Raw genomic sequence first — 21,252 nt, forward strand, 5'->3', positions numbered from 1 at the left:
TGTTTGTTGGATGCGACTTCCCGGCGCGGACGCTCATTTGTAGTAGTTTTCGCGGCGTTCCTGTTCGAGTAGGCCCAGTGTGTAAGACTGCCCAGGCGCGCCTCCTCACTGATCTCCCCTGCAATGAATGGAAATATGCCATCGATGCGCAGAAGCTGCCGGTCCAGTTCGTCGTTGGCGTTGGAAATGACGTGGTTCTTTTCATCCGCGGTCATCATCAGATCCACAAGGGTGCGCCGCACGCGATCGAAGAGAAGACGACGGTTTTTGCTGTCTTGCGATTCGGGAGGTTGCGAGGGACCCTATTGTAAAGCACACAGGTTTTAGCCAAGCACATGAACTGTTGTAGTCCGGCCGTTTCAACATATCCACTACCTACCGCTGGCACAATATCATCCCGAACCACCCCCTCAACAATAGGCGCTGGATTCAACGGACAAGGAACAGGCTGCGACTCCGAAGAAACCTTCAACAACTGGAGCAGATTATCCTCAAGCGCCCAAGCCTTCGCATCCACTTCCTTCAGCAACGAATTGTGACGGCGAAATTCCCGCGGGAGAGCGGTAATGGCGTCGGTGAAATGAGTGAGGGCGGGATAGAATCCGTGAGGGGCAGGAGGCGTAGGGGGCGCTTCGGTCATTGAGCCGTGACCGTAGGCAAATGACGACCGTCCAAGCGTCTTGGACGTTCGGGATGGATTCGTACGGGTCTGGCGCGCTGACTGGCGAGCATTTTGACCCTGAGCGTTGACGGCCGACGAAGAAACGACGGATGCCATGGTTGAAGAGGGAGTTCAAACGCAACAGATCGGAAATGGCTCAATCCGGTGAGAAAAAATCGTACAAACAAAGTTGAAATACTTCTTGAACCCAACAACATGGACAAGGCGTTGATGGGACGGTACATCAGATATGGGACGAGAGGAGACGGAAGTTCTGCAGTGCGGAGAAGCAAGACTTTCCCCTTTGGGCCCGCGTCAGGTGATTGGTGCCTGTTATTTCAGGCACTCGGGACCGCTTACTCATTTTACACGATAGGTTCCTTGACGTCATCAGCGCTTCGCATCAATTCGCAGTCAGAAGTAGGAGCGCAATACCCAAAAAAGAAATACAGCATTATCTAGTAAATCAGGCCTTCTTAGTTTACAAACACATGCTCTGGCACGTTCTAGGTATAGACAAGTCAATCCCAGCCTGTAACAACAGGTGTGCCAGGGAACATTCGAAAAGAGATATCAAAAACAGGACAGCATGACTGTAGGATAGAAGCCGTAGAAGATGCCGACAACAAAATGAATTCATACAAAGGAGACAGAAATGAATAGACGCTAGCTCCTACAAATCAAAGCACCTAAGATGATAATCCAACAGTGGCTACAATGTCCCAGATTTACTCGCCCTTCAGACGATCCTGGTGGACAGTGAATGCTTCCTCGAGGAAGTCCTGTTCCTCCTTGGCATGGACGGATTTGAGACCAGTGGCGACGGAGGCGCTTGGGGCCCGACCAGCGTAGAGGACGTGGCGGCGGTTGTGGTGCTCAGTCTCGTTCAGCAGGGTCTCAATACGAGGCTGAGTGTAGCTCCAAGCACCGGCGTTCAGGGGTTCTTCCTGAGCCCAGACAATGTCCTTGGCGTTGGGGTAGCTGTCCAGGTTCTCCTTCAGCTGAGCCCAAGGGAAGGGGTGCAGCTGCTCAACACGGGTAATGGCAGTGTTGCGGATACCCTTGGCCTCGCGGTGCTTGATCAAGGTAGCGTAGACTTGACCAGAGCACAGAATGACGCGCTCGATCTTCTCGGGCTCGTCAATAGCGGTACCGTGAGCCGGGTCAGGGATGATCCACTGGAAGTGCGAGTCACCAGTGAATTCCTCAATATCGGAGCGGGCAATAGGATGACGGAGGAGGGACTTGGAGAAGAAGATCACGAGGGCTAGGGCGAGTAAGTTAGTGAAAAGTCATTCATACAGGAAGACAACCAAACTTACGCTTGCGGAACTGGCGGTGGATCTGGCGACGCAAGATGTGGAAAAGGTTGGCAGGAGAGGTCATGTAGGCAATCTGCATGTTGCAGTCCTGGTGCTGACGGTCCAGCTTGTCCTGAGTGGGGAACTGGCGAGGTTCCTCGTTGCAAAGCTGCAACCAACGCTCCATTCTACCCGAAGAGTGCTCAGGACCCTGGCCATCATAACCATGAGGCAGGGAGACAACGAGACCGGAGCGCTGCAGCCACTTGGACTCTCCAGAAGCGATAAACTGGTCGATGATGCACTGAGCGTTGTTGGCGAAGTCACCGAACTGGGCCTCCCACATGACCAGGGCGTTAGGCGAGGTTAGAGAGTAGCCGTATTCGAAACCAAGGCTAAAGAAAATTAGTGTGAGCGAGCAAAGGTAAATCTGTTGTCGGAAGTCAACTTACGCTCCGAATTCGCTGAGAGAAGAGTTGGAGATGACGAAGCTGCCCTGGTCCTCACCAATGTGCTTCAAGGGGGTGTAGGTAGCCTCGTTCTCCTGGTCGTGCAGAACGGCGTGACGCTGGGAGAAAGTACCACGCTCAACGTCCTGACCGGAAACACGGACATGGTAGCCCTCCTTGACCAGAGAACCAAAGGCAAGAGCCTCAGCGGTGGCCCAGTCAATGTTCTTACCCTCATCAACGGCCTTCTTGCGGTTGGCCAAAATACGCTTGAGGTTGCGGTGGACGGTGAAGCCCTCGGGCGCGCCGCTGATCTTGTCGGCGATGTGGCTCAGCAATGAAGCATCAACAGCAGTCGGCAGATGAGGCAGAACCTCGGTGGCCAGCTCCTTGGGTGTCTTGAAACCGTTCCAGGCAGAGGTCAGCCATTCCTTGCCGGTGGGCTGGTAGTCCTTGCTGCGGTCGAAGCTGTCGTTGAGCATGCCCCAGACCCACTTCTTGTGCTCGTCAATGTCCTCCTTGGTGAAGGTGCCCTCGGCAATCAGCTTCTCGACATACTTGTCAAGCTGGGCCTTCTGCTCGGCGATGCGCTTGTACATCAACGGCTGGGTGAAAGAGGGCTGATCGGTTTCGTTGTGACCCTGCTTACGGTAGCAGACAATGTCAATGACAACATCGCGCTTGAACTCGGCACGCCAGTCGGCAGCAATCTGGCAAACGTAGTTCACGGCCTCGACATCATCAGCGTTCACGTGGAACACGGGGGCGTCGATGGACTTGGCGATATCCGAGCAGTAAGGGGTGGAACGCGAGTAGCGGGGGTCGGTAGTGAAACCAATCTGGTTGTTCACGATGATGTGGATGGTACCACCGGTCGAGTAGGCGGGGAGAGAGTGGAAGCCCATGGTCTCGTAGACGACACCCTGACCGGCGAAGGCAGCATCACCGTGCAGCAGAACACCCATGGCGCTGTTGAAGTCCTTCTCGTCATTGTTGTAGTGCTGGATGGAGCGAGTCTTTCCAAGGACAACGGGGTCTTCGGCTTCGAGATGGGAAGGGTTGGCGACCAGAGAAAGCTGCACACGCTTGCCAGAGGGCGTAGGGCGTTCGAAGTTCATACCCAAGTGGTACTTGACATCACCCGAACCTTCATCCGAGGGCTCGGCAGATCCGGAGAATTCACTGAAGATGGACTCATTGGGCTTACGAACGACGTTGGACAGCACATTGAGACGACCACGGTGAGGCATACCAATGACAATATCCTTGATGCCGTGCTCGACACTGCGGTCAATCAACGCCTTCATACCGGGCACCAGGGTCTCGCAACCCTCCAGACCGAAACGCTTGTCATTGGGGAACTTGGTGGCCAGGAAGGACTCGAAGCTGTGACTCCAGATCAGACGGTCAAGGATACGGCGCTTGTCGTCAACCGAGTACTTGTAGGGCTCGGGAATTTCGAAGCGATCACGGATCCAGTCGCAGGGCTTGCGGTCAGGAATGTGAATGTACTCCACACCGTAGGAGCCACAGTAGATCTTCTCGCAGGTGGCGATGATCTCGCGCAGAGTCATCTTCTTGCGGCTCTCAGTAGCAAAGCGGGGCAGGATACCGGGGCCGAGCGTGAACTCCTGGTCGAGATCGCGCTCAGTGAATCCATAGTGGTCAAGTTCGAGCTCCTTGGGCTTGTTGTAGCCGAATGCCTCAGCTTCGCCGCGGATGCCGAGGGGATCGATCTTAGCCTTGTGGTGACCACGAGCCTGGTATGCGCGAACCAAAAGCTGGACCTTAAGATGGTTTGTCAGGTCAGTGCCAGCTGCAAGGCCCAATCCCTCGCCAGGCATGGTCTGCGGAACACCACCGGTGGGGGTAGGCACAAGAGTCGGAGGAGGCTGGAAAGCTTGGGAGATGGGCATGTTGCCATCTTCCATGTTCTTGAAATATGTCTGCCACGAGATGTGCACGCTCGAGGGGTCATTCTTCCAAGCCAGGTACATCTCGTCGATGTAGTTGGCTGTGTTTCCGGAAAGGAAGTTGTCATTGGGATCCTAGAAGCGTAAAAAGCCGCGAATTCGCGCATTCAAATCAGCCATGCCTTCGATGAATAGCTACAATAGTGGAATAGGGCGAGCTCAGGCTTACCACTCCCGCATCGGCAGCAGCAGCATAGTGTCTCCTGCCGTTGGACAAACGGTCAACAATGGCGAGAGGTCTTCTGGTGGTCAGGCCAAATTTCGAGCTATGGCTGGAAGTAGCTCTGGCAGTGGAAGTGAGGGAGATGGACCGCCTGCAGGCTGAGCAGGCGGGGCCACGCAGCAGACCGCTGCTGGTGGCCTTGACGGCTGTGGTACGAAGCATTGCGGGATTTTTCCGTCCTCGACGAAAACAGGTGTTAAGAGATGATGCGACAAGCAGGCTGGAGCTCTTTCTATCAATGCTCAACAACACTGAGAGCAATAATCAATCAAGTATAGTATAAAGACCTGTTTCGCAATCGTCAATATGAGCGTGCAAAGCTCCCAGGAGCTGATGTAGATTGAACGGATGAAAGGAAGACACACGGTAGTCACTAAAAAAATAGAAAACAGGTGTCGACTAAGATTGCCGTAGCACCTGCACAGAAACAGAACTCATCAGAGAGCAAGCACTCTCTTTAGACAATCAAAGCTTTTTTTTTTTTCCTCGCGAAGGGAAAAAGAGAAGAAATCTGGAGTAAGAGAGGAGAGCAAGAAACTCAAGTGACGGCGGACGGACTGAGAGACCAAGCAAGAAGAGGTTTGCCGAGATCTTTACGGTTATGACGGCCAGCGCGGATGTGGCTGACCCTTTCCTGCTGTCCGCCTGACAACAGCCACAGCTGAGTCATCTCACCGCCGGGCAGCCGACCGGCTTGAGGGCGGCAAGTGTGGCCGGTGGCGAATCACAATCGAGCAATCCGCACCGCCACATCCCGGGTATGAACATTTCCCGCTCCGGGTTTTTGCGGATGGACTTGCAGGCCAATCATCACCACGGATTAATTTGCTCATAGTAACCTCCTCAGGGACAGGACAGAAAAACCCATACTATGACTTCATCTGTATGCACAAGCTATCGTCGAGAATATTCGATCACTCATGACATGTTACCTTTGGCATTTGAGGCACATCAGAAACAGCATGACAGTGAATTCTGATGGGTGCATCGAATTATGACACTATAGACGGTTAATTACGCCATCGACAGGAAGAAACTAAGTAGATACGGGTTGTCAAGACTACCTAGGTAAGACCTTGAGAGAGGAAAACGCCATAACGCAGGTATAGGCACTCGATCGATCATGAATTCATTTAAACCAAGAAAGTGTAAATTTGAGGGTATAAATCGTGTATATGTACTCGCCACACTTCTCCTCTGTCGTGATATCTTTTAGCTCAGCAGGCTCGCTGAGTTGGACTGCATCATCTGGGGACAGGTTCTTCAGGATGCTTTTGCGAGTCCCCTTCTCCGACGACCGACTGGTCCATCCGTTGGGTGACATCTACATTTATTGGTTTTATGATCGGCGATTCAGCTGCGCTTGGTCCTCCAAAGAGGTAATCCGGAGGAACCGTATGCACAGTCGGGCTCACATCAGAAAAGCCCGTGAAGCTCGCGCGATTCGACGATGCGTGATGATGAGGTGGTGGGCTTCCGCTGCTGCTGCGAAGACTCCCATTGCTGCCACCCCAGGCACCACGTCGCAGTTTCAATAACGCGCTCAGTGACATCTCGTCGTCCACGGTACCCATATCAACAAGTTGTGCCAGCCCTGGACTCGAGAGGGATGGATTGGAGTGAGGCGCCCCATGCGCTGTCAACGAAATGACCGAGTTTCGCGTGCTCCATTCACTTCGTTCAGTGATAGGAGTCAAACTGGGTTCTCTGAATTTGCCTCGGCTGCTGTGGCTACGCGAAATGCCTTCGATGCCACGCGGACCAAAGTATCCCCCATTGGTAAGTTCTGAACCGTAAGCCCCATGAGCCTGGGCGTAGAATCCAAACTCTCGGCCATAGAAACCTTCGTCGTCGTTTTCCAGCGCCTCGGCATTGGCAGCAGCGATGATGGGATCATCGTAAAAGGCATTATCATCATCGTCGTAGTTGAAATCGTCAAAGACCTCTTCGAAGCCCATTGCATCCATAGCTTGGCTCAGATGGCTGTCGTCTGATACGAGTCCTGAGAAGGAGTCCAAAGTCTGGATCGTTCTGGCAACGCTGTCCTGGCCTAGGGAACTCTCGCTCGTGCTTGTGGTGCGCTTGAATCTGTCCATGTTGGCTGTCTCGTTGGCAGCCTTCTCGAGCGCGTTGTGCAAGACCTCAAGGTTATGCTCGGATAAGACCCCACCATGAGATTTTGTTGCCGTTGGGTTATGGGCCATTTCAGTGTCATGTCCACCATATCTGGCAACTGTTCGGTCTCGGAAATCACTAGCGACGCTCGGTGCGCGCTTAAGGCCATCTTTGTGATCCAGCTCGGGACTCAGATTGTGAGATTCAGATGCTACACTTGATTTAGACTTCTCTTCCGTCTGGACCGTTGTGCCCGGATCCCCCGGCGCAGTGTGTACAGCTGCCGTCTTGTGAGCATACAAATGACTAGATTCGTCATCGAAGATGGATTCATCAAATGTCGCGCCGCCTACATCAGCAGCCAGATCGCCAAATTCCCCGTCGTCAAAGTACAAGTCATCGTCCTCTTCGGCTAGCTGCGATGTTGAAGAACGAGTTCCCGTTTGCATTGAGTATCCTACCGCTGCCGATTCTGAAAGGGTTGTCGTCTGGGAAAAAGGAGCGAGTTTGTCTGCGCTGACAGAGAGCTCTGATAACTGCGAAGCACGACCTTGATCGGCTTGTAGATTTACATCGACTGCCGGACCAGAACCAGGAGCGCTGACGGGGCTCGCGACGACTGGCGAAAGGCCAGGCGCATACCATGAGGTAGTCAATGCGGCCCCGGGGCCGGAGAATCCACTGAACTCATCTTCTTCGGCGTCAGTGTTGACCCCAGGAATCTTTTCTTCGAAGCCGTCAAAGTCATCCAAAAGGTCATTGTCATAATCGTCTTCGATGTCACTGTATTCCCTATCTTCGAGCTGAGCCTTGGCCCTGCGCGCCGCTTCTTTCTCCTTGTGCTTTTCTTCCAGAAGCTTCTCCTGTGCCGATGATTCAACTCCGTTCATGTCAAAGCTGAATCGGGATGCATTGCTTTTGAAATGTTTCGGTAGGCCAGAAGGCTGCTGGGGTATTATTTCAATTGTGTCCGGATCTTGCTGAGCCGCTGGCTGTTCTTTGCTCGGCGGTTCTGCTCGGGGCTCGGACTGGTGAGGGATTGATTCATCAGGATGTTCCTCATGATCGGGTAGTCGCGACGGGAGTCGCCTCGCAAATACAGGGATCGATTGATCGTTGCTATGAAGAGACGGATCTGTGAGAAGAGATGACTGTAAATAGGCTTTGTTGTCAACCTGTAGCACATTCTGATCGTCCTCGAAGTGCTCCTTGAAAACTGGGGAGTATTCACTGTGTTTCCTCCTGTGCTCGCTTGCTTGGACTACTGCATCCCTCCCATTCAGACGAGACACATTCTCATTCTGCGGCGCACCATATGAATTATACTGATTTGCAGCATCTTGCAAAAGCACTGGGGCTGCGGACAGATTCCGGCGCGGACGAGGGGCAGAAAAGTCGTGCACAATGTTTCCGCGTATCCTAGGATCATAATCATCGGGTATCGCGGGGACCACGTTTCGAGCTCCGATGTTGATGTCCTCCGCCCGGAGGCCGGCCAACTGAGAAGAGCGCCTCCTGGCCAGCAGAGACATAGGGTTTAGGAGGTGAAGCATCGCCTTTCCAGATTTATGCGATGTATGTTCCGCAGAGAACTCCCGGTCCGCTTGACGACGGCTGCTCGAGCCTTCCGGCCTGTACTCCTTGTGCATTGCATTTGATTTGTCAACGGTAGATGTCAACACGGGCGTCGAAGATCGCTTAATATTGGCGTCGAAGGATTGATTCTGAGAGTTCAGCAGTCCTTTACCGAAGGACATCCGAAAAGGCGAGTTCGGCTTCGAGGAATCACTATCGCCATACTCGGGACGAGAAGCCGTAAACGACACTTGCGATGAGTTCGGCTGAGCAGTCAGATCCAGGTTCTTTTCGCGGCCTTCTGCACTGGATTGAGGCCGCGCTTGCTTGTCAGAGGTAGAGGACGGCCCTGCCAGGTTGATCGCAGCAGATGACGGCGCTTTGGTCGAGACTGCAGAAACCACCCCATGTGCCTTATCAGTATCGCCATCTGCGGGCGAGTATTCGCTCGAAGTAAGGGGAGTCAGCGCATCGGGACACGGAGAAGGATCCTCGATCGTGGTCGCAAGAATCGGCGGGTGTTGGATAACCGGGAGCTGAGGAGGGTTGCCGTTGCTTTTGCCTCTTGAAGAGGCTTGTACGGACGATGAGATGGGGGGCGCACTTGAGCGACGATGTTCACGACGCCAGTAGGAGAAGACTGTGGATGGTGGCATGATTATGGGCGCCCCGAGCACCTACAGTGCTTCCCTATGAGGTGGTCGCTCCGTTCAGGACTCATAGAAACTATCCATTCTGCCTTCAAATTTCTTGTTCGCGTCCTGATGAGCTTTGCAAAGTTGATAAATCAATATAGAGCTGTGGGGCTCACGTCTCAACCGTGCACGGGGGGCTGTTCTAACAATAGTTAAACAAGCAGGGGAGATAATTTGAGGGAGATTAATTATTAGATTAGGAGGGGCAACTGGTAAATTTCCGGTATTAAAAAGATATAGTCATCCAGAGTCATGATAAAGAATACATTCATGAGAAATACAATTGCCAATAATGAAAACTGACGAAGGGGTAAGACATGAGAAGAACTTGTTGTTATTCCCTAAGGTTATTATTGTTGCTGTTGACAGAAACGGTGGAAGAAGGAATGCCATCCATCATCATCCGAAAGCGGGTCATCATCATCAGCGGCGGCCAGTCCAAACTTTCAACACAATGATTTTATATCGTTCGATTCAGCCGTTCCTTCGGCTAGCATTTATTCTTGACTCTGAGATCAAATCAGATGCACGGTCTGGATTGAAAGAGATCATTTTTCTATAATCAATCGTGCCTTGGATTGGTTATATCATCCGCAAAGTAAATGCAGAGCATACTACCTACAGAGTTACAGAGTTACAGTTTCATGCAAGGACGGAACGGGGATCTTAAATTAGATTCGATGATATACGGAAAGACATTGAAGTTGTTTTCCGCATTACCAGAAAGTAGAAGATATTGAGATTACACAAGACAAAGCAAAATCGCTAGTTCTACATGGATATCACCAATACAATGAGGGCTTATGCTTCCAATGCATCACAACCATGGCATACCGCTCAGAATCAGATGCAAGAGCGCAAAAACAATGAAAAAACAACAGCATCAAAAGCAAAACTGAGGTGGCTAAAGGAGAATCATCTGATGCTTTGTCTCCAACGATCAATCATCTCCCGTTGGCCATTATCAACCACTGGCTGTAGGACTTTGGGATGGTAGTTATGAGGCATAGCATAGCTCAGATGATTCATTCCCAGGATAGCATCGCTGTAGAATGTATTCGGGTGCGCCATCCCATACGTCTGAGGGTTCGCCGTCACAAATCCCTGGTTCTGGGCAAATCCTGCCGAAACTGGATTCCCAAAGTTTAATGGCAGTTGCTGTGTTGATAGACGGTTGTCGTATGAACGCTGATGGGTCGGTCCACGGCGAGCAGTAGGCTCGTTCATTGGTGGTTGCCCGACGCTGATCGGACGGGCATGAAGGATGTCCGCCATACTTCTTCGGTATCTTGGAGCTTGGGTCGACTTCTTCTGAGCGGCTGCCTCCCTTCGAAGCCGCTCTCGTCGTTGAGCCAGAGTCTCGTCTTCCGGCGCGGGTTCGGTTTCCTCGTTCTTCGATTCGTCCTCGTGTAGATGGCTTATTTCGGCAAGAATTTCACTCGCAAATTCACTCTCTGCAACAGTGCTGGTGCGGTCCTTGGCTTTCAACCGCTTAAGGCGCTGCGCTAGAGTCTCTTCCTCGTCTCCGCTGTCGGGCTGCGCGGGCTCCGCCATATTTTGAGCGTACATGGTGGTCGGGCGCTTATCAAGGTCGGCCGACGGCAAGGGATCCCCTCTGAGCCTCGCGCGACGTCTGCTCAGCGGTTCACTCTCCTCTAATTCCCTCTTCTCCATGAGACCCAATGGTCTGGCCTCGTCGGGGACCTTGGCTTTCTCAGGGAAGAGCACGGCCAGAGGGACGTCTTCATCCTCATCCTCCTCGTGCTTGTGAACGTCGGGATCTTCCCAAGCCAATGTAACCGGTCTCTGTCGTCTGTGCTCACTTTGTTTCTGGGCGACAGCCTCAAGCTGAAGAAGGGTGGAGTGCATTCCAGTGGAGGCAGCGGCTGTCCGTCGCCGCTGTTTGATTTCCTGCTTTCGCATTTCGAGCTCTGCTAGCAGAGTGTTCGGGGGTCCTACGTATTCGAAATCGGGTTCCTCCTCCTCTGATTCTTCATCGCCTGTTTCGGAATCATCGCTCTCTGAGTGCTCATCGTAAGCGTCATCATCCTCACGTAGAGCGGCATCTTCATGTCTAACTGCAGCGTCTGCTTCTGTTTGCTTATGTAATGAATGGGACGCGATGGAGGCCGCTCTGAGATCAGGATTGGAAACGTGATACTCAGAGACGAGATTGGTTCTAGATGCACGTTTCTTCCTTTGTTCGGATAGATTTGGATGGGACGATTTGGACTTGGCGCTCCGGTATACATCCGGCCCCAGGTTGCCAGCGAAGGGATGTTCTGTGAAGGCAGTGACAGGGGCATGCGCGGACGCATCCAGTATACTCTCAAGCGTTTCAACGGCCGAGGCCTGTTTCACCTCGATTTCCAGCGATGCGGCTGGTGTGTCGAAGAAGACGCTCGCTCGAAGTTGCGGAGGCAAATCCTTGTAATTTTTCTGGCCGCTCGCCTCCTCTTGAATTTGACCAGACAGCCATGGCGCGGATTTCCTGTTCTCCGGAGCAACTGTGCTGAGGAGCTGGGTGCGACGTTTCTCCCGTTCCCGTTCCGCATCACGTCTGTGCGACAGTCGGGGCGGCAAATTCAGCATCATCGGAACAGGCGCAGGGTAGTATACCATATTACCGCCCGCCTGTGGTTCCTTGTACGACTCGGAGCTACTTGCGAGAGGGGGTCTGGTCAACGGCACATGCCGCATGAGGTCCGGACCTTTGTCAACAAAATGGACGCCGTCAAAATCAGTGAACAGAACCCTTGCCTGTTGGTAGGTGTCGCCAGAAGCTACAGACGAAGGCCTCTCAATGTCGTGGCCTACACCACGGCTGTGTTGGTCAGGAAAATCGGCGGCGGACTGGGGCGGGAAGGTCTCTTGAGGCGGAGCAGTGTGCTCAAGGGCAGTCCCAAACGCAGGCTCGGTGAAAATCCCCTCATTCCCAATTTCCGACACTTGCGCCAAACGAGATGCTGAATGAGTCGAGCCCTGCGGGCTGGAGACGTTGTTCCTCAAAGGAGAGCCTTCCGTGTTGTATTGGAGAACAGAGTTGGAGATGGAGCTGCACGAGCGCCTCTTCTGCTCGAGATTCATCTTTCGAATCTCACTCGCAATATCCGCCGAGCTCGAGCTTAAGCGTTCCGCACTTCTCTCCAATCTCTCCACATTGTTGACATACGCTCCTTGTAAGGACTGGAGATCTGGCGTAGGATGGCTGAGAGGTACCGGTGTATCGGTGATCGGAGTCCGCAGGGGTGTTTCATTGGAATCAGTCTGCACTTGTGGCTTGGAAGTAGTATCGAGTGGAGGAATCGCGCGACGAAGACCGTCGGACCGTCGATCTGCAGCAGGATTCGTTTCCTCGTAGTCGTCTTCCTCAACCATATCGTAGCTGGTCGATGTCATGGACCGTAATATGGAGCTCAAGCTGCCAATTCCAGTGTCCTCTTCGGTCTTTGCTGGTTGTAAATAACTCCCTCCTCCGATATGGTCTGTATCTAGTGGCAGTTGCTGAAACGTAGGGCGCTGTTGCAACTGCGGCGATGGACTGCGGGAGACATCAGAATCGGTCGCGTTGGAGGCCACTTCGAGGTCGGCCTGGGAAACGGCGTTGTAAACCATTCTCTTTGGTGGTGGATAAGTAGTGGATGTACCCAAGGGCCATCAAGAGCACAAGGAAGTCGGTTAGGTCTAGTGGAAGTGAGGGGGATTTATCGATAATTGCTTGAGAGTTTTTTTGAAAAAGATAAGGCAACCCTCATGCAGCAGTGCACAGGAGGGGATCAGACGCAATACTTTCTCAAGGGAGGTGAGTGATCAGGTTAGAGGAGGAATAGAAAGACAGGGGGCAAAGCTGAGATTGTAGAAAGGAGGGTAGGCCAGTGGAAGCAAAAGAAAAGAAAAGAGTAATAGGGAGCTTCTAAAGGAGTAAACAAAGGAGAAAGAGAAAAAGATGAAGAAGAGGTAGATAGATAGATAGATAGATGGATGGATGGAGAAGAATGAACTGACTGACTGAACGTTCCATGTTAAATTAAATTAAATTTCCAGCGACGTATGTAGGTAGGTATGTATGGGAGTAGGTATGTATGGGAGTAGGTATGTATGGGATTGTAACACCTTGACTCCGGCTGTCAGTATTCAGTGCTATATTTGGACGAGGAGGGGAACTATCCATAGGTACTTTGATGTGGTACCTGTTTAGTTCCCATACTGTTTGCATCATACCTAGGTTATTACACTGTTACAACCCATGTACGGGTTTAGCTACCTTAGGTATCTAGGTACCTTACCTAAAATCCATAAGGTAGGTAGGTAAGAATGATGGCTATCTCCAGCTAGTATATGGATGTGACTGACTCGAAGATGCATACAATGGAGCAGAAGGAAGATTCTTGCAGGGTACGATGTAGGCAGAGCCACATACTTACTGCAGTCTTCTCAAAAACAAGGAACTGGAGAAGGGTGGCCTTTTTTGACTTCTTAGAACACAGCAGATGTGCCTAGCTGCTCCTAGTCTCAAGATAGTAGATGCCTCCTAGCCAGTAAAATCAGCGGACAAGAACTAAATACTTAGACTAGACCCGATTATCCGTACTCTGTACTCGTAGATGCACGCATTTAAAACCCAGCGCCAAGCCATGCGATGATGGTAGATATGACTTGGAGACACGAACCAACAGCGTTAGCTATCTTATCTGCACACAGAGGATGCTGAGATTGTGGATGATGGAAATCAGACTGCATGGCTGCACATTAATTCGGGGGACAAGACGGATTGCAACAGATTTGTCTCGAGATAGATCAGTATCTGTCCGAAATCAGAGAAATGGTCCCTCGTTTTCCGCACTTACGCCGTCGTGTTAAGATTCAGGAACCAGACATGATTCGAGCGATAAGCTCAGAGAACTATATAATGCGCTGCGTTGTTGGATTGATACCATGATAGGCTTCTGTATTCTGCACTATTGGTGGTGTTACCTGCTGAGCTATCTCAACAAGTGTCGTCTAGCTACATAGAGAAGGCATGGTCATGCTCCGTACCTATCTGGATATCATCAGCTCAAGGCCCACGGCATTAAGATGATTTCCAATTTGAATCCATGAAATAGGTACTAGTAAGACATGTCCGAGTCTGACTGCCTGGTGGAGTCGCACTATTTTAGATAGCAAACACCATATGGTTGGCCCTGAAAATCCCCTGTTCTAGACCTCCAGGTTCGTCCTGAAATGGTAACAAAACCGTTCTTCCTCGAACCGAGATCTCGTGCTTTCTTTCTCTGACCGTCTAATCTCTATATCTACATCGACCCCGCCCATCTCGATTCAACCCAAACCCGCGACTGTTTCAATAGAATCCCCTCAAGTTTGTGATGAAGGCAAAGGGACGAAAAAATCAAATGTCCACATGGGTTCATCGTGACCTCGGTTCTCCGTACGGTGTACCGTAAAGAGTGAGACATCCTCAAAAAGATTGAGTTCACTTGTCAGATTCTTCAAGCTGCAAGATGTTTGTTCTTCATCCGTCGTTGACTTCAGGATCTGCATTCAATAAACGACTTTCTTCAGGGTTCTCCTTGTTAACTACATGTTGACGGGGATGCATATAGTTCTGGGATGGTTCGAGCCATCCAGCGCTATACAACGAGATAGTTAGAATCAAAAGCCGCGTCCAAGTCAAGCTCCTCGTAACTTTCTAACAGATGCTTCTTGGTACCGTCCGAGTTCGTGTCCATCGTATAGACGCAAGGAGTTTTCTGAAATTAAACAAGCCTGGTACGGCTGGAGATGGTCGGAGATCGGCAAACATGTCTTTCGGGCAGTAGCAGAGCACCCACTGAACATAAGTCGAGGAGTACCGTGTAACGCCTTCAGCTGATTCTGAGATGTCGAAGAACTTTCGCCACGAGATTGTCAACCCTACTCCGTAGAATCAGCATGACGCTCTTGAGTGAGCCGAAATGATTATGAGGAGGAGTGCCAAGAAATACCACTGGACGAATCTAAGTATAAGCATCACGTGATGACGCGACAATGGTACGCGCCGCAGTCCAAGATAGATCACAATTAATGACATTGCTTTTAGAACGACATCTTGACGATCGGGCTACTCGGGGAAGACTTCGAAATGTCCTACTATGATGTTGACTCCATTCTGACAGACGCTCAAGTATGACAGTCGGTTCCTTGACAATGATTTCTTGATCTAACGATTGCATACCAGAAACTGCCCTGCACATTTGAACTTGAGGTGCCCGGGCTTGGCATCTTGGAGGGCAATCCTGGGGAAAATGTGAGTAACGATGCCCGAGGAGAAGGAATCAGATTTTGACGATTGTATAGATTAAGGCAGGGACTCGGATTGATCTTCCATTATGGCTGGGGGTGATGTTGTCAATTGGGTCAGGATCTTGCGCGACATGTGCTATTGATGAAGCAGACCCTCGCTAACTCCGAAGAAAGAGCACGTCTGGGAACTTCACGACTAGTTACACTTGACCTCCCCTCAGCATTATCAGACAGAGTCGTGAATGCACTGAAAGCCGATCCTCGAACCGTCGATCTGCGCTCCTTGGCACCGCACTTCTACAGTCTGAGCGAGCGGGTGCTCGACCTCTTTGAAGAGGAAGAGATGGTGGAGGTCCTGATCAATGTACGTATAAATCTACCGCGCCGTGTGGAGTTGACGAATTCCCCTACGTTTCTCTGCTAATTTTGGTCTGGATAGACGTTCAAAAAGCGCGCGGCGGAGATTGCTGACCACGCGCATAACCCCAAAGGCGCCTTAGGGGAGGGTGCCGATTTTCTTCGGGGTCTTGATGAGACGGAAAGACAGTGTATGCGAATTTATCCCCTGTCATGCAATTCTCGGCTAATGACTATCTTCAACTAGTGTTCCGCGTGGCCCATGATAGTGCAAAGGAGACACGAATCTGGGCAGGGGAGGCCAAGAAGAGATGATAGATTCAATCTCAAAAAGATTGCAAAGGGCTGAGCTGTGCTCGCTCTTAATGATAGAAACTTTTCAGACTGGTTCATAATAGGAATGCAAGAAATTGATTCTATGATCTCATTTCAGTTGGTGCATGCGATAGGACGTTCACAGCATGAGCCCTAAAATACCAGCACAGTCTCAACAATCAGTTCCAATTTCGAGCAACTTGACTCGAGATTGGCTCATATTATGCCAGCCTCCATGCGCGTCATTGTTGTCTGTATTGTTTTGATATCAAATTTGACAGGTTCTTTGAGTAGAACATCATTGAAATAGCTTGCTCCAGGGGACCATCAATTGTCTTCAGTAAACCCAGGGAAGAGCACCGCAATGTCATCGTGGGATCAGTCTCAATGGGATGGATGAACAACCCTGGTGTCGTTACACAATTGGATCCGAGCATGTTGTAACTATCTGAGCGCAACCGTGGCTGAATATATGTCGAAGCAAATGCCACGACGAGGGATGGGGCCATGCTAGTTAGTACCTTAGCCAGGCAGATCCTCTTGCCGAATAATCAATCAGATGTATCATTGTTCAGTCGTCTATTGAAGGTCAATAAGTCTGGCGTACCGCACATGGGCAACTTGTGGTTCGTCCCGCCTTGTGGGGTCTGCCAGGATTTGAGATGATGTATACATCGTATTCCTTTTGCTGCTCCGTAGAGAGGTACTTGAGCAATTGAGCTAGAAGGAATTATATCATGGGCACGGAGTACACATTCATATCACTGCGAACATCACAACTTTAAATCAAGTTCAAGGGATATGTGTGAGTTGATGACCATAGAATACTGCTCCTGTATGCCAGACTTCGTGGTATCTCGTCCCATAACCATTCAAGATGGTAATCGATAAGAGGATGAACGGCTATATAATTTTAGTCGTACCTTAGTGTCAGTGCTTACTCTTTAGTGGAAACTAGCAAGAAACGCCAAAGACCATTTAGGCATTTTACAACAGCTGATTGGCAAGAGATGAAACCCCATTGGTGGTTTCTTTGATCTCCAGGGAGGAGAACTGAGGGCAGAGCTTCACTTTCCTCCAAAAATCGATATCCTGCCAGCAGAAGTGAATAGTGACGGACTCAACTGTCTGTTTTCTCTGAGTATGGGGATGAATATCGACAATACGAAGAAGAGTGACAACAAACGCAATTCAAGGGATGAAAATCAATAGATCAGCCGCTGCTTGAATGCATAACAATCGGTCGCATGGCAACCTCTGACATTCCCCGACCAGACTTCAGATTGACGATCGCCCGTCACTCACTTCGTGCGAATCTTCGTTCTTGCTTGGCTTGAAGATTCACAGACCTCGCAGTTGACTCGTCACAGGCGCTTGTCACCATCCCTCTTCATCTTCCCCTCACTTGATATTGCGCCGAGAGGCTACACCCTCTAGTATTCTTCTGTGCTTCCCCATTTTCATCACCATCTTCCTCTGCTGCATTAGCTGAACCCACAGGTCTTTTTCCTCGTTGACCATTGCGTCTCCAGCCTCAAAGTTTGCGCCCCTCGCATCGTCAATCTGCCAGTATCGTGAGAGCTCTTTGAGTCAACCCTTGCTCGATCGATGAAGTGATTGCCCCAATTTGATGTAAAGTTCTACCGTCCCTGGAGGACACACGGCTGGCCGTCCTGTTGCAAATTAGTCTGGATCCTGCATTGTGCTAGCTAGCTAGCTGAGTGGCTCCTGTCTATCTTTCATCAGCATGGATTCGAAACCCCAGCGGCGTAGCACAATTTCCGTGCAATCGACTGCCCCTTCTTCCCTGCGACACTCCTTCGATCCGTCTTCCTCTGTCCCTATCCCTGCTCGCTGTGCAGCGTTCCTGAGACACCGCTCAAACAGTAAGTCTGCCCTTGATTTAGCAAGTCGCGTTTGGAATACACAAAAGAACTGACTTGACTGCTGTGCTCCACAGACAAGTCCGATCCCCCAATTCCTGCAGCGCTTGCTCGTGTCAAGGGCACGTCCACTATGAATAGTCCGTCGCAATTGAATTCTGGTAAAACGTGCCTGAGTTCTGCAAGAGTTTCTTAGTGCTGATGCGTGTACACAGAAACGTCCTGGTTCAACGACCAGTCTCCATTGGCTGGAACGCCTCGTGCCGCACGAAGGAATCATGGCTCCAGATCAGGTACGAGTTATAGTTCAGCTGTTCTTGCACTCCGCAAAGCTGTAGCACCACGGACAAGAAAATGCTGACAACTGTTGTGTGCGACAGGAACCCCGGAACCTGCTTCTACACCTTTAGTGAACCCTTCTTCTACTCTTTTACAAGACCTTTTAAGAGAGCAACGTGCGACTCGAGCTTCGCGCGGTCCTCCTCCAGACGACTGTGCAGAGTACATGCCTCGTACGCCCGAACGCTCGCAATCCCAGTCCCAGACCCAGTCTCAGTCCCAGTCCCAGGAAGATGCGGGTTCTGAGAGACAACGCAAGATTAATGCCGCATTATCGGCGGGTCTCAAGCAGCCACGTGAGATGGGTTTCAGGGAGATGGACCAAGTAAGTTACCCACGAAAAAGTCATATGTTTCAAGGCACAAATTGACGCCCAGCCAGTACATTTCGAAGATTAACAAACAAAATTTTGACCTGAAACTTGACATCTTCCATCGCGCACAGCAGATGGCCGTCTTGGAGAGGAAACTGGAACGTATGCAGCAGCTGGAGGAAGACGTTCAGCGCATGCGCAATCTAGAAGAGGAACTGCAAGAGCTTCGTTATGTTGAAGAGGACAATCAGAGACTTCGCGAGTCCAACGAGCAGCTCCGACAAGAGATCGATAAGCGAGACCAGGCGGTCACAGAAGCCGTGGAGTTAATCTGTCAACTTGAAGCGAGAGTGGAGGAGCTGGAGGCTGGTGCATTTTCGTCCAGACCCTCTACAGCTCGTCCTTCGTCCAGCGATGAACCAGACGCAGCCACACCTAAGCATTGTGTCACTCCAGATATTCCGGAGAGATCTTCCTCTAAGAAAGGCACCCTGCTAGCGGACAATCACCGAGCTTCTTCGGGAAGTCGACCTCTCACCAGGGCTCCTTCATTCCTCCGTGAAGAGCATCAGAGCACCGCAGCTCTACGCAGTCTCTACGTTACCTCTGAACATCATTCACGCTCTGCGAGAAGCGCTATGACGAAGACGGAGAGTATGAACTCGATGACTGAAACTATCGAACCAGAGTCCCCCAGATTGAGTGCTCTCAGTGAATGTAGCGAGCTCATGCCCTATGACACTATAAAGGAGGCGCTCCTTTTCAATCAAGTTGATATTCCTATCCACCAGGAAAGGAAAATGGGAACAAGTGCGACTGCCCCGAGACCCAACGGCGAAGTGAGGGCAAGCGGACACATTCGCAGCTCTAGCTGGCATCAGCCTCAAGTGGAATTATTTCCGACAAGAACCATCCCAAAACAAAAGGACCTAGCCCACACTAACGCTTCAAGGGAAGCTAAGAACTGCACTTTCGAAAAAGGCATGTTCTCAAGTGCCCCTCGCCAGAAGCTACGGTTAGATGACGTTTTTGGGGGGTCAAAGTTACCCCCTACCCCGGACACAATGAGTACGGCCTATGCATCGGGGACGAATAGATCCAATGGCAGTAGCGCTAGGGAGAAGGTTCAGCTTAACCAGCAGTTCCCTGGCCCCCGAAAACTTGGCCGGCCACCATCTGCGGGCGAGCTGACTACGCGAAGTTCCGATCATAGAGCCTTGGAAAGAATCGACCCTGCTCTGAGTGAGGTGACTCTCACTCGTCTTAGTATTGAAGAGCGCGAAGCGACCCCGGCTATCTTTCCCTTGAACGGCATCCCATCCAAGACAAACTACATGTTTGATCGAGCTTCTCCAAAACCAAGTATGCGTTATTTCAGCGATGTTGATGACGTGATTTTCAACCCTGTGGGAATTGAGAAAGTCATATCGAAGATGGAGAAGAACTACTACTCTCCGCCAGCCCCCATGACTGAAAAGCCAACAGCAGACATGACATCTCTATCGCCGCCCTTGACTCCTCAAGACTGGGTCGAGGCGGCAAAGCCAGGTCCTCGGCCCACGAAGAATTGGTCTTCAAAGACTAAGACCTATACCGGCCTCCCGCCGAATCCTTCTAAAGCTGCCGGGACACGGGCTCCAAGCCAATCCGCGTTCCTCGCTCGTAGGCATAGTGTTGACTCGACTGTCCGAGACCCGGACGTCCCAGCAATACCCACACTTCCCTTGCCTCCATCAGACACAAATACACAGCCTGCACATCAAGGACAGGAACACCGACGACGGATCAATCTTCGGCCACCATTCCTAGGCCGTCTGGCGCAGCCTCGTCGTCTTGAGCCATCTCCAATAACTGATTCAGAGGACAGTGGTGACGGTGCGCCCTCCCCTGTCATCCGCAAGACCAGGCACATGGAATCGCCCAAAATAACCAAGATCGTTGAGACCGCGGATTCTCCACAGCGGGCTCATGGGCAGCTTTGCGCATCGGCACCTACCTACGCTGCTGGGAATAGTGCAAACAGCCCCAGCAGGACTCTTCCCCATTCTTTCACGGATTCGAACTTCTGGTCACACTCATCGACGGCCAGGCCATCAACGTCCGCCAGCAAGGGCCATAAGAGACGGAGCTCCCTTGGCATCTTTGGCTTTGGTTGGATTAAAGGCTCGAGCGGAAGTGGTTCTCATCATAAGAAAGCTGGAGCCGACTCGACGGCAACTACTCAGGCTATCAGCAAGGAACGGCTGACTTCTCGATGGGGCCCTGACAGCTCAAATGCCCTGCCCGATGTAGCAAAGAGCGTCTGTGCATATGGAGCTTTTCAGGATATCTCAGCTTCCGCCAGACATAAGCCTCAAAAGCAAGACGATGACGATATGACACGCCGGCCGCGATATATTGAGCGAAGAATCCGTCGACCTTGAAAGATACGGCGGAGCAATGAAAGAAAGTACCCAAAACCGGAAGTACACGACCCGTCCTATCTACTTTAAGTTGATCGCATGCATGACTTTTTGTCGACATGTCTTGCTTGGTTTACGATATGCTTTGATACCCCGGGCTCTTTTGTTCAAATAATTTCATGTGGGACTGTACCACTACCGATTGCATGGACGGGTTTTCATGGAATTCAAGCATTTATTTACTATCGAATTATGATACATCTCAGGCGGTATACTAAGCATTTGGGCGTGTTTCTGCTTTTTGTCCTGGTTGTGGTTCAGCGGGCCTGCCAACTCATACAAATGATCTTCATGTCCCCTTGTACGCTT

At 51.1% G+C, this 21,252-nt stretch overlaps 5 protein-coding genes across 5 annotated transcripts; 2 read left to right on the forward strand and 3 right to left on the reverse strand.

Moving 5' to 3' along the window:
• Window positions 1–1,389: 1,389 nt before the first annotated feature.
• On the reverse strand, window positions 1,390–4,769 carry kgd1 (alpha-ketoglutarate dehydrogenase KGD1; the record flags this gene model as incomplete). Its single annotated transcript, XM_026754285.1, has 4 exons — window positions 1,390–1,928; window positions 1,984–2,357; window positions 2,415–4,459; window positions 4,554–4,769. The coding sequence occupies 4 exons, from the start codon at window positions 4,767–4,769 to the stop codon at window positions 1,390–1,392; spliced, it is 3,174 nt and encodes a 1,057-aa protein (XP_026613194.1).
• A 1,082-nt stretch (window positions 4,770–5,851) lies between these two features.
• On the reverse strand, window positions 5,852–8,953 carry CDV56_101367 (uncharacterized protein; the record flags this gene model as incomplete). The annotated part of the gene is made up of 1 exon (XM_026754986.1): window positions 5,852–8,953. One exon carries the CDS (start codon window positions 8,951–8,953, stop codon window positions 5,852–5,854), a length of 3,102 nt encoding a protein of 1,033 aa, XP_026613195.1.
• Window positions 8,954–9,907: 954 nt separating this feature from the next.
• On the reverse strand, window positions 9,908–12,607 carry CDV56_101939 (uncharacterized protein; the record flags this gene model as incomplete). The annotated part of the gene is made up of 1 exon (XM_026755558.1): window positions 9,908–12,607. The coding sequence occupies one exon, from the start codon at window positions 12,605–12,607 to the stop codon at window positions 9,908–9,910; it is 2,700 nt and encodes an 899-aa protein (XP_026613196.1).
• A 2,412-nt stretch (window positions 12,608–15,019) lies between these two features.
• On the forward strand, window positions 15,020–15,946 carry psf3 (DNA replication protein PSF3; the record flags this gene model as incomplete). Its single annotated transcript, XM_026756233.1, has 7 exons — window positions 15,020–15,022; window positions 15,072–15,155; window positions 15,210–15,278; window positions 15,329–15,387; window positions 15,449–15,638; window positions 15,714–15,822; window positions 15,879–15,946. 7 exons carry the CDS (start codon window positions 15,020–15,022, stop codon window positions 15,944–15,946), a joined length of 582 nt encoding a protein of 193 aa, XP_026613197.1.
• A 1,747-nt stretch (window positions 15,947–17,693) lies between these two features.
• CDV56_102954 (uncharacterized protein) lies at window positions 17,694–20,904 on the forward strand (the record flags this gene model as incomplete). Its single annotated transcript, XM_026756573.1, has 5 exons — window positions 17,694–17,832; window positions 17,907–17,990; window positions 18,045–18,122; window positions 18,210–18,493; window positions 18,550–20,904. The coding sequence occupies 5 exons, from the start codon at window positions 17,694–17,696 to the stop codon at window positions 20,902–20,904; spliced, it is 2,940 nt and encodes a 979-aa protein (XP_026613198.1).
• Window positions 20,905–21,252: the final 348 nt, after the last annotated feature.

Source organism: Aspergillus thermomutatus (genome assembly GCF_002237265.1).
Source record: "Aspergillus thermomutatus strain HMR AF 39 chromosome Unknown NODE_137, whole genome shotgun sequence".
In the NCBI taxonomy this organism is placed as follows: domain Eukaryota; kingdom Fungi; phylum Ascomycota; class Eurotiomycetes; order Eurotiales; family Aspergillaceae; genus Aspergillus; species Aspergillus thermomutatus.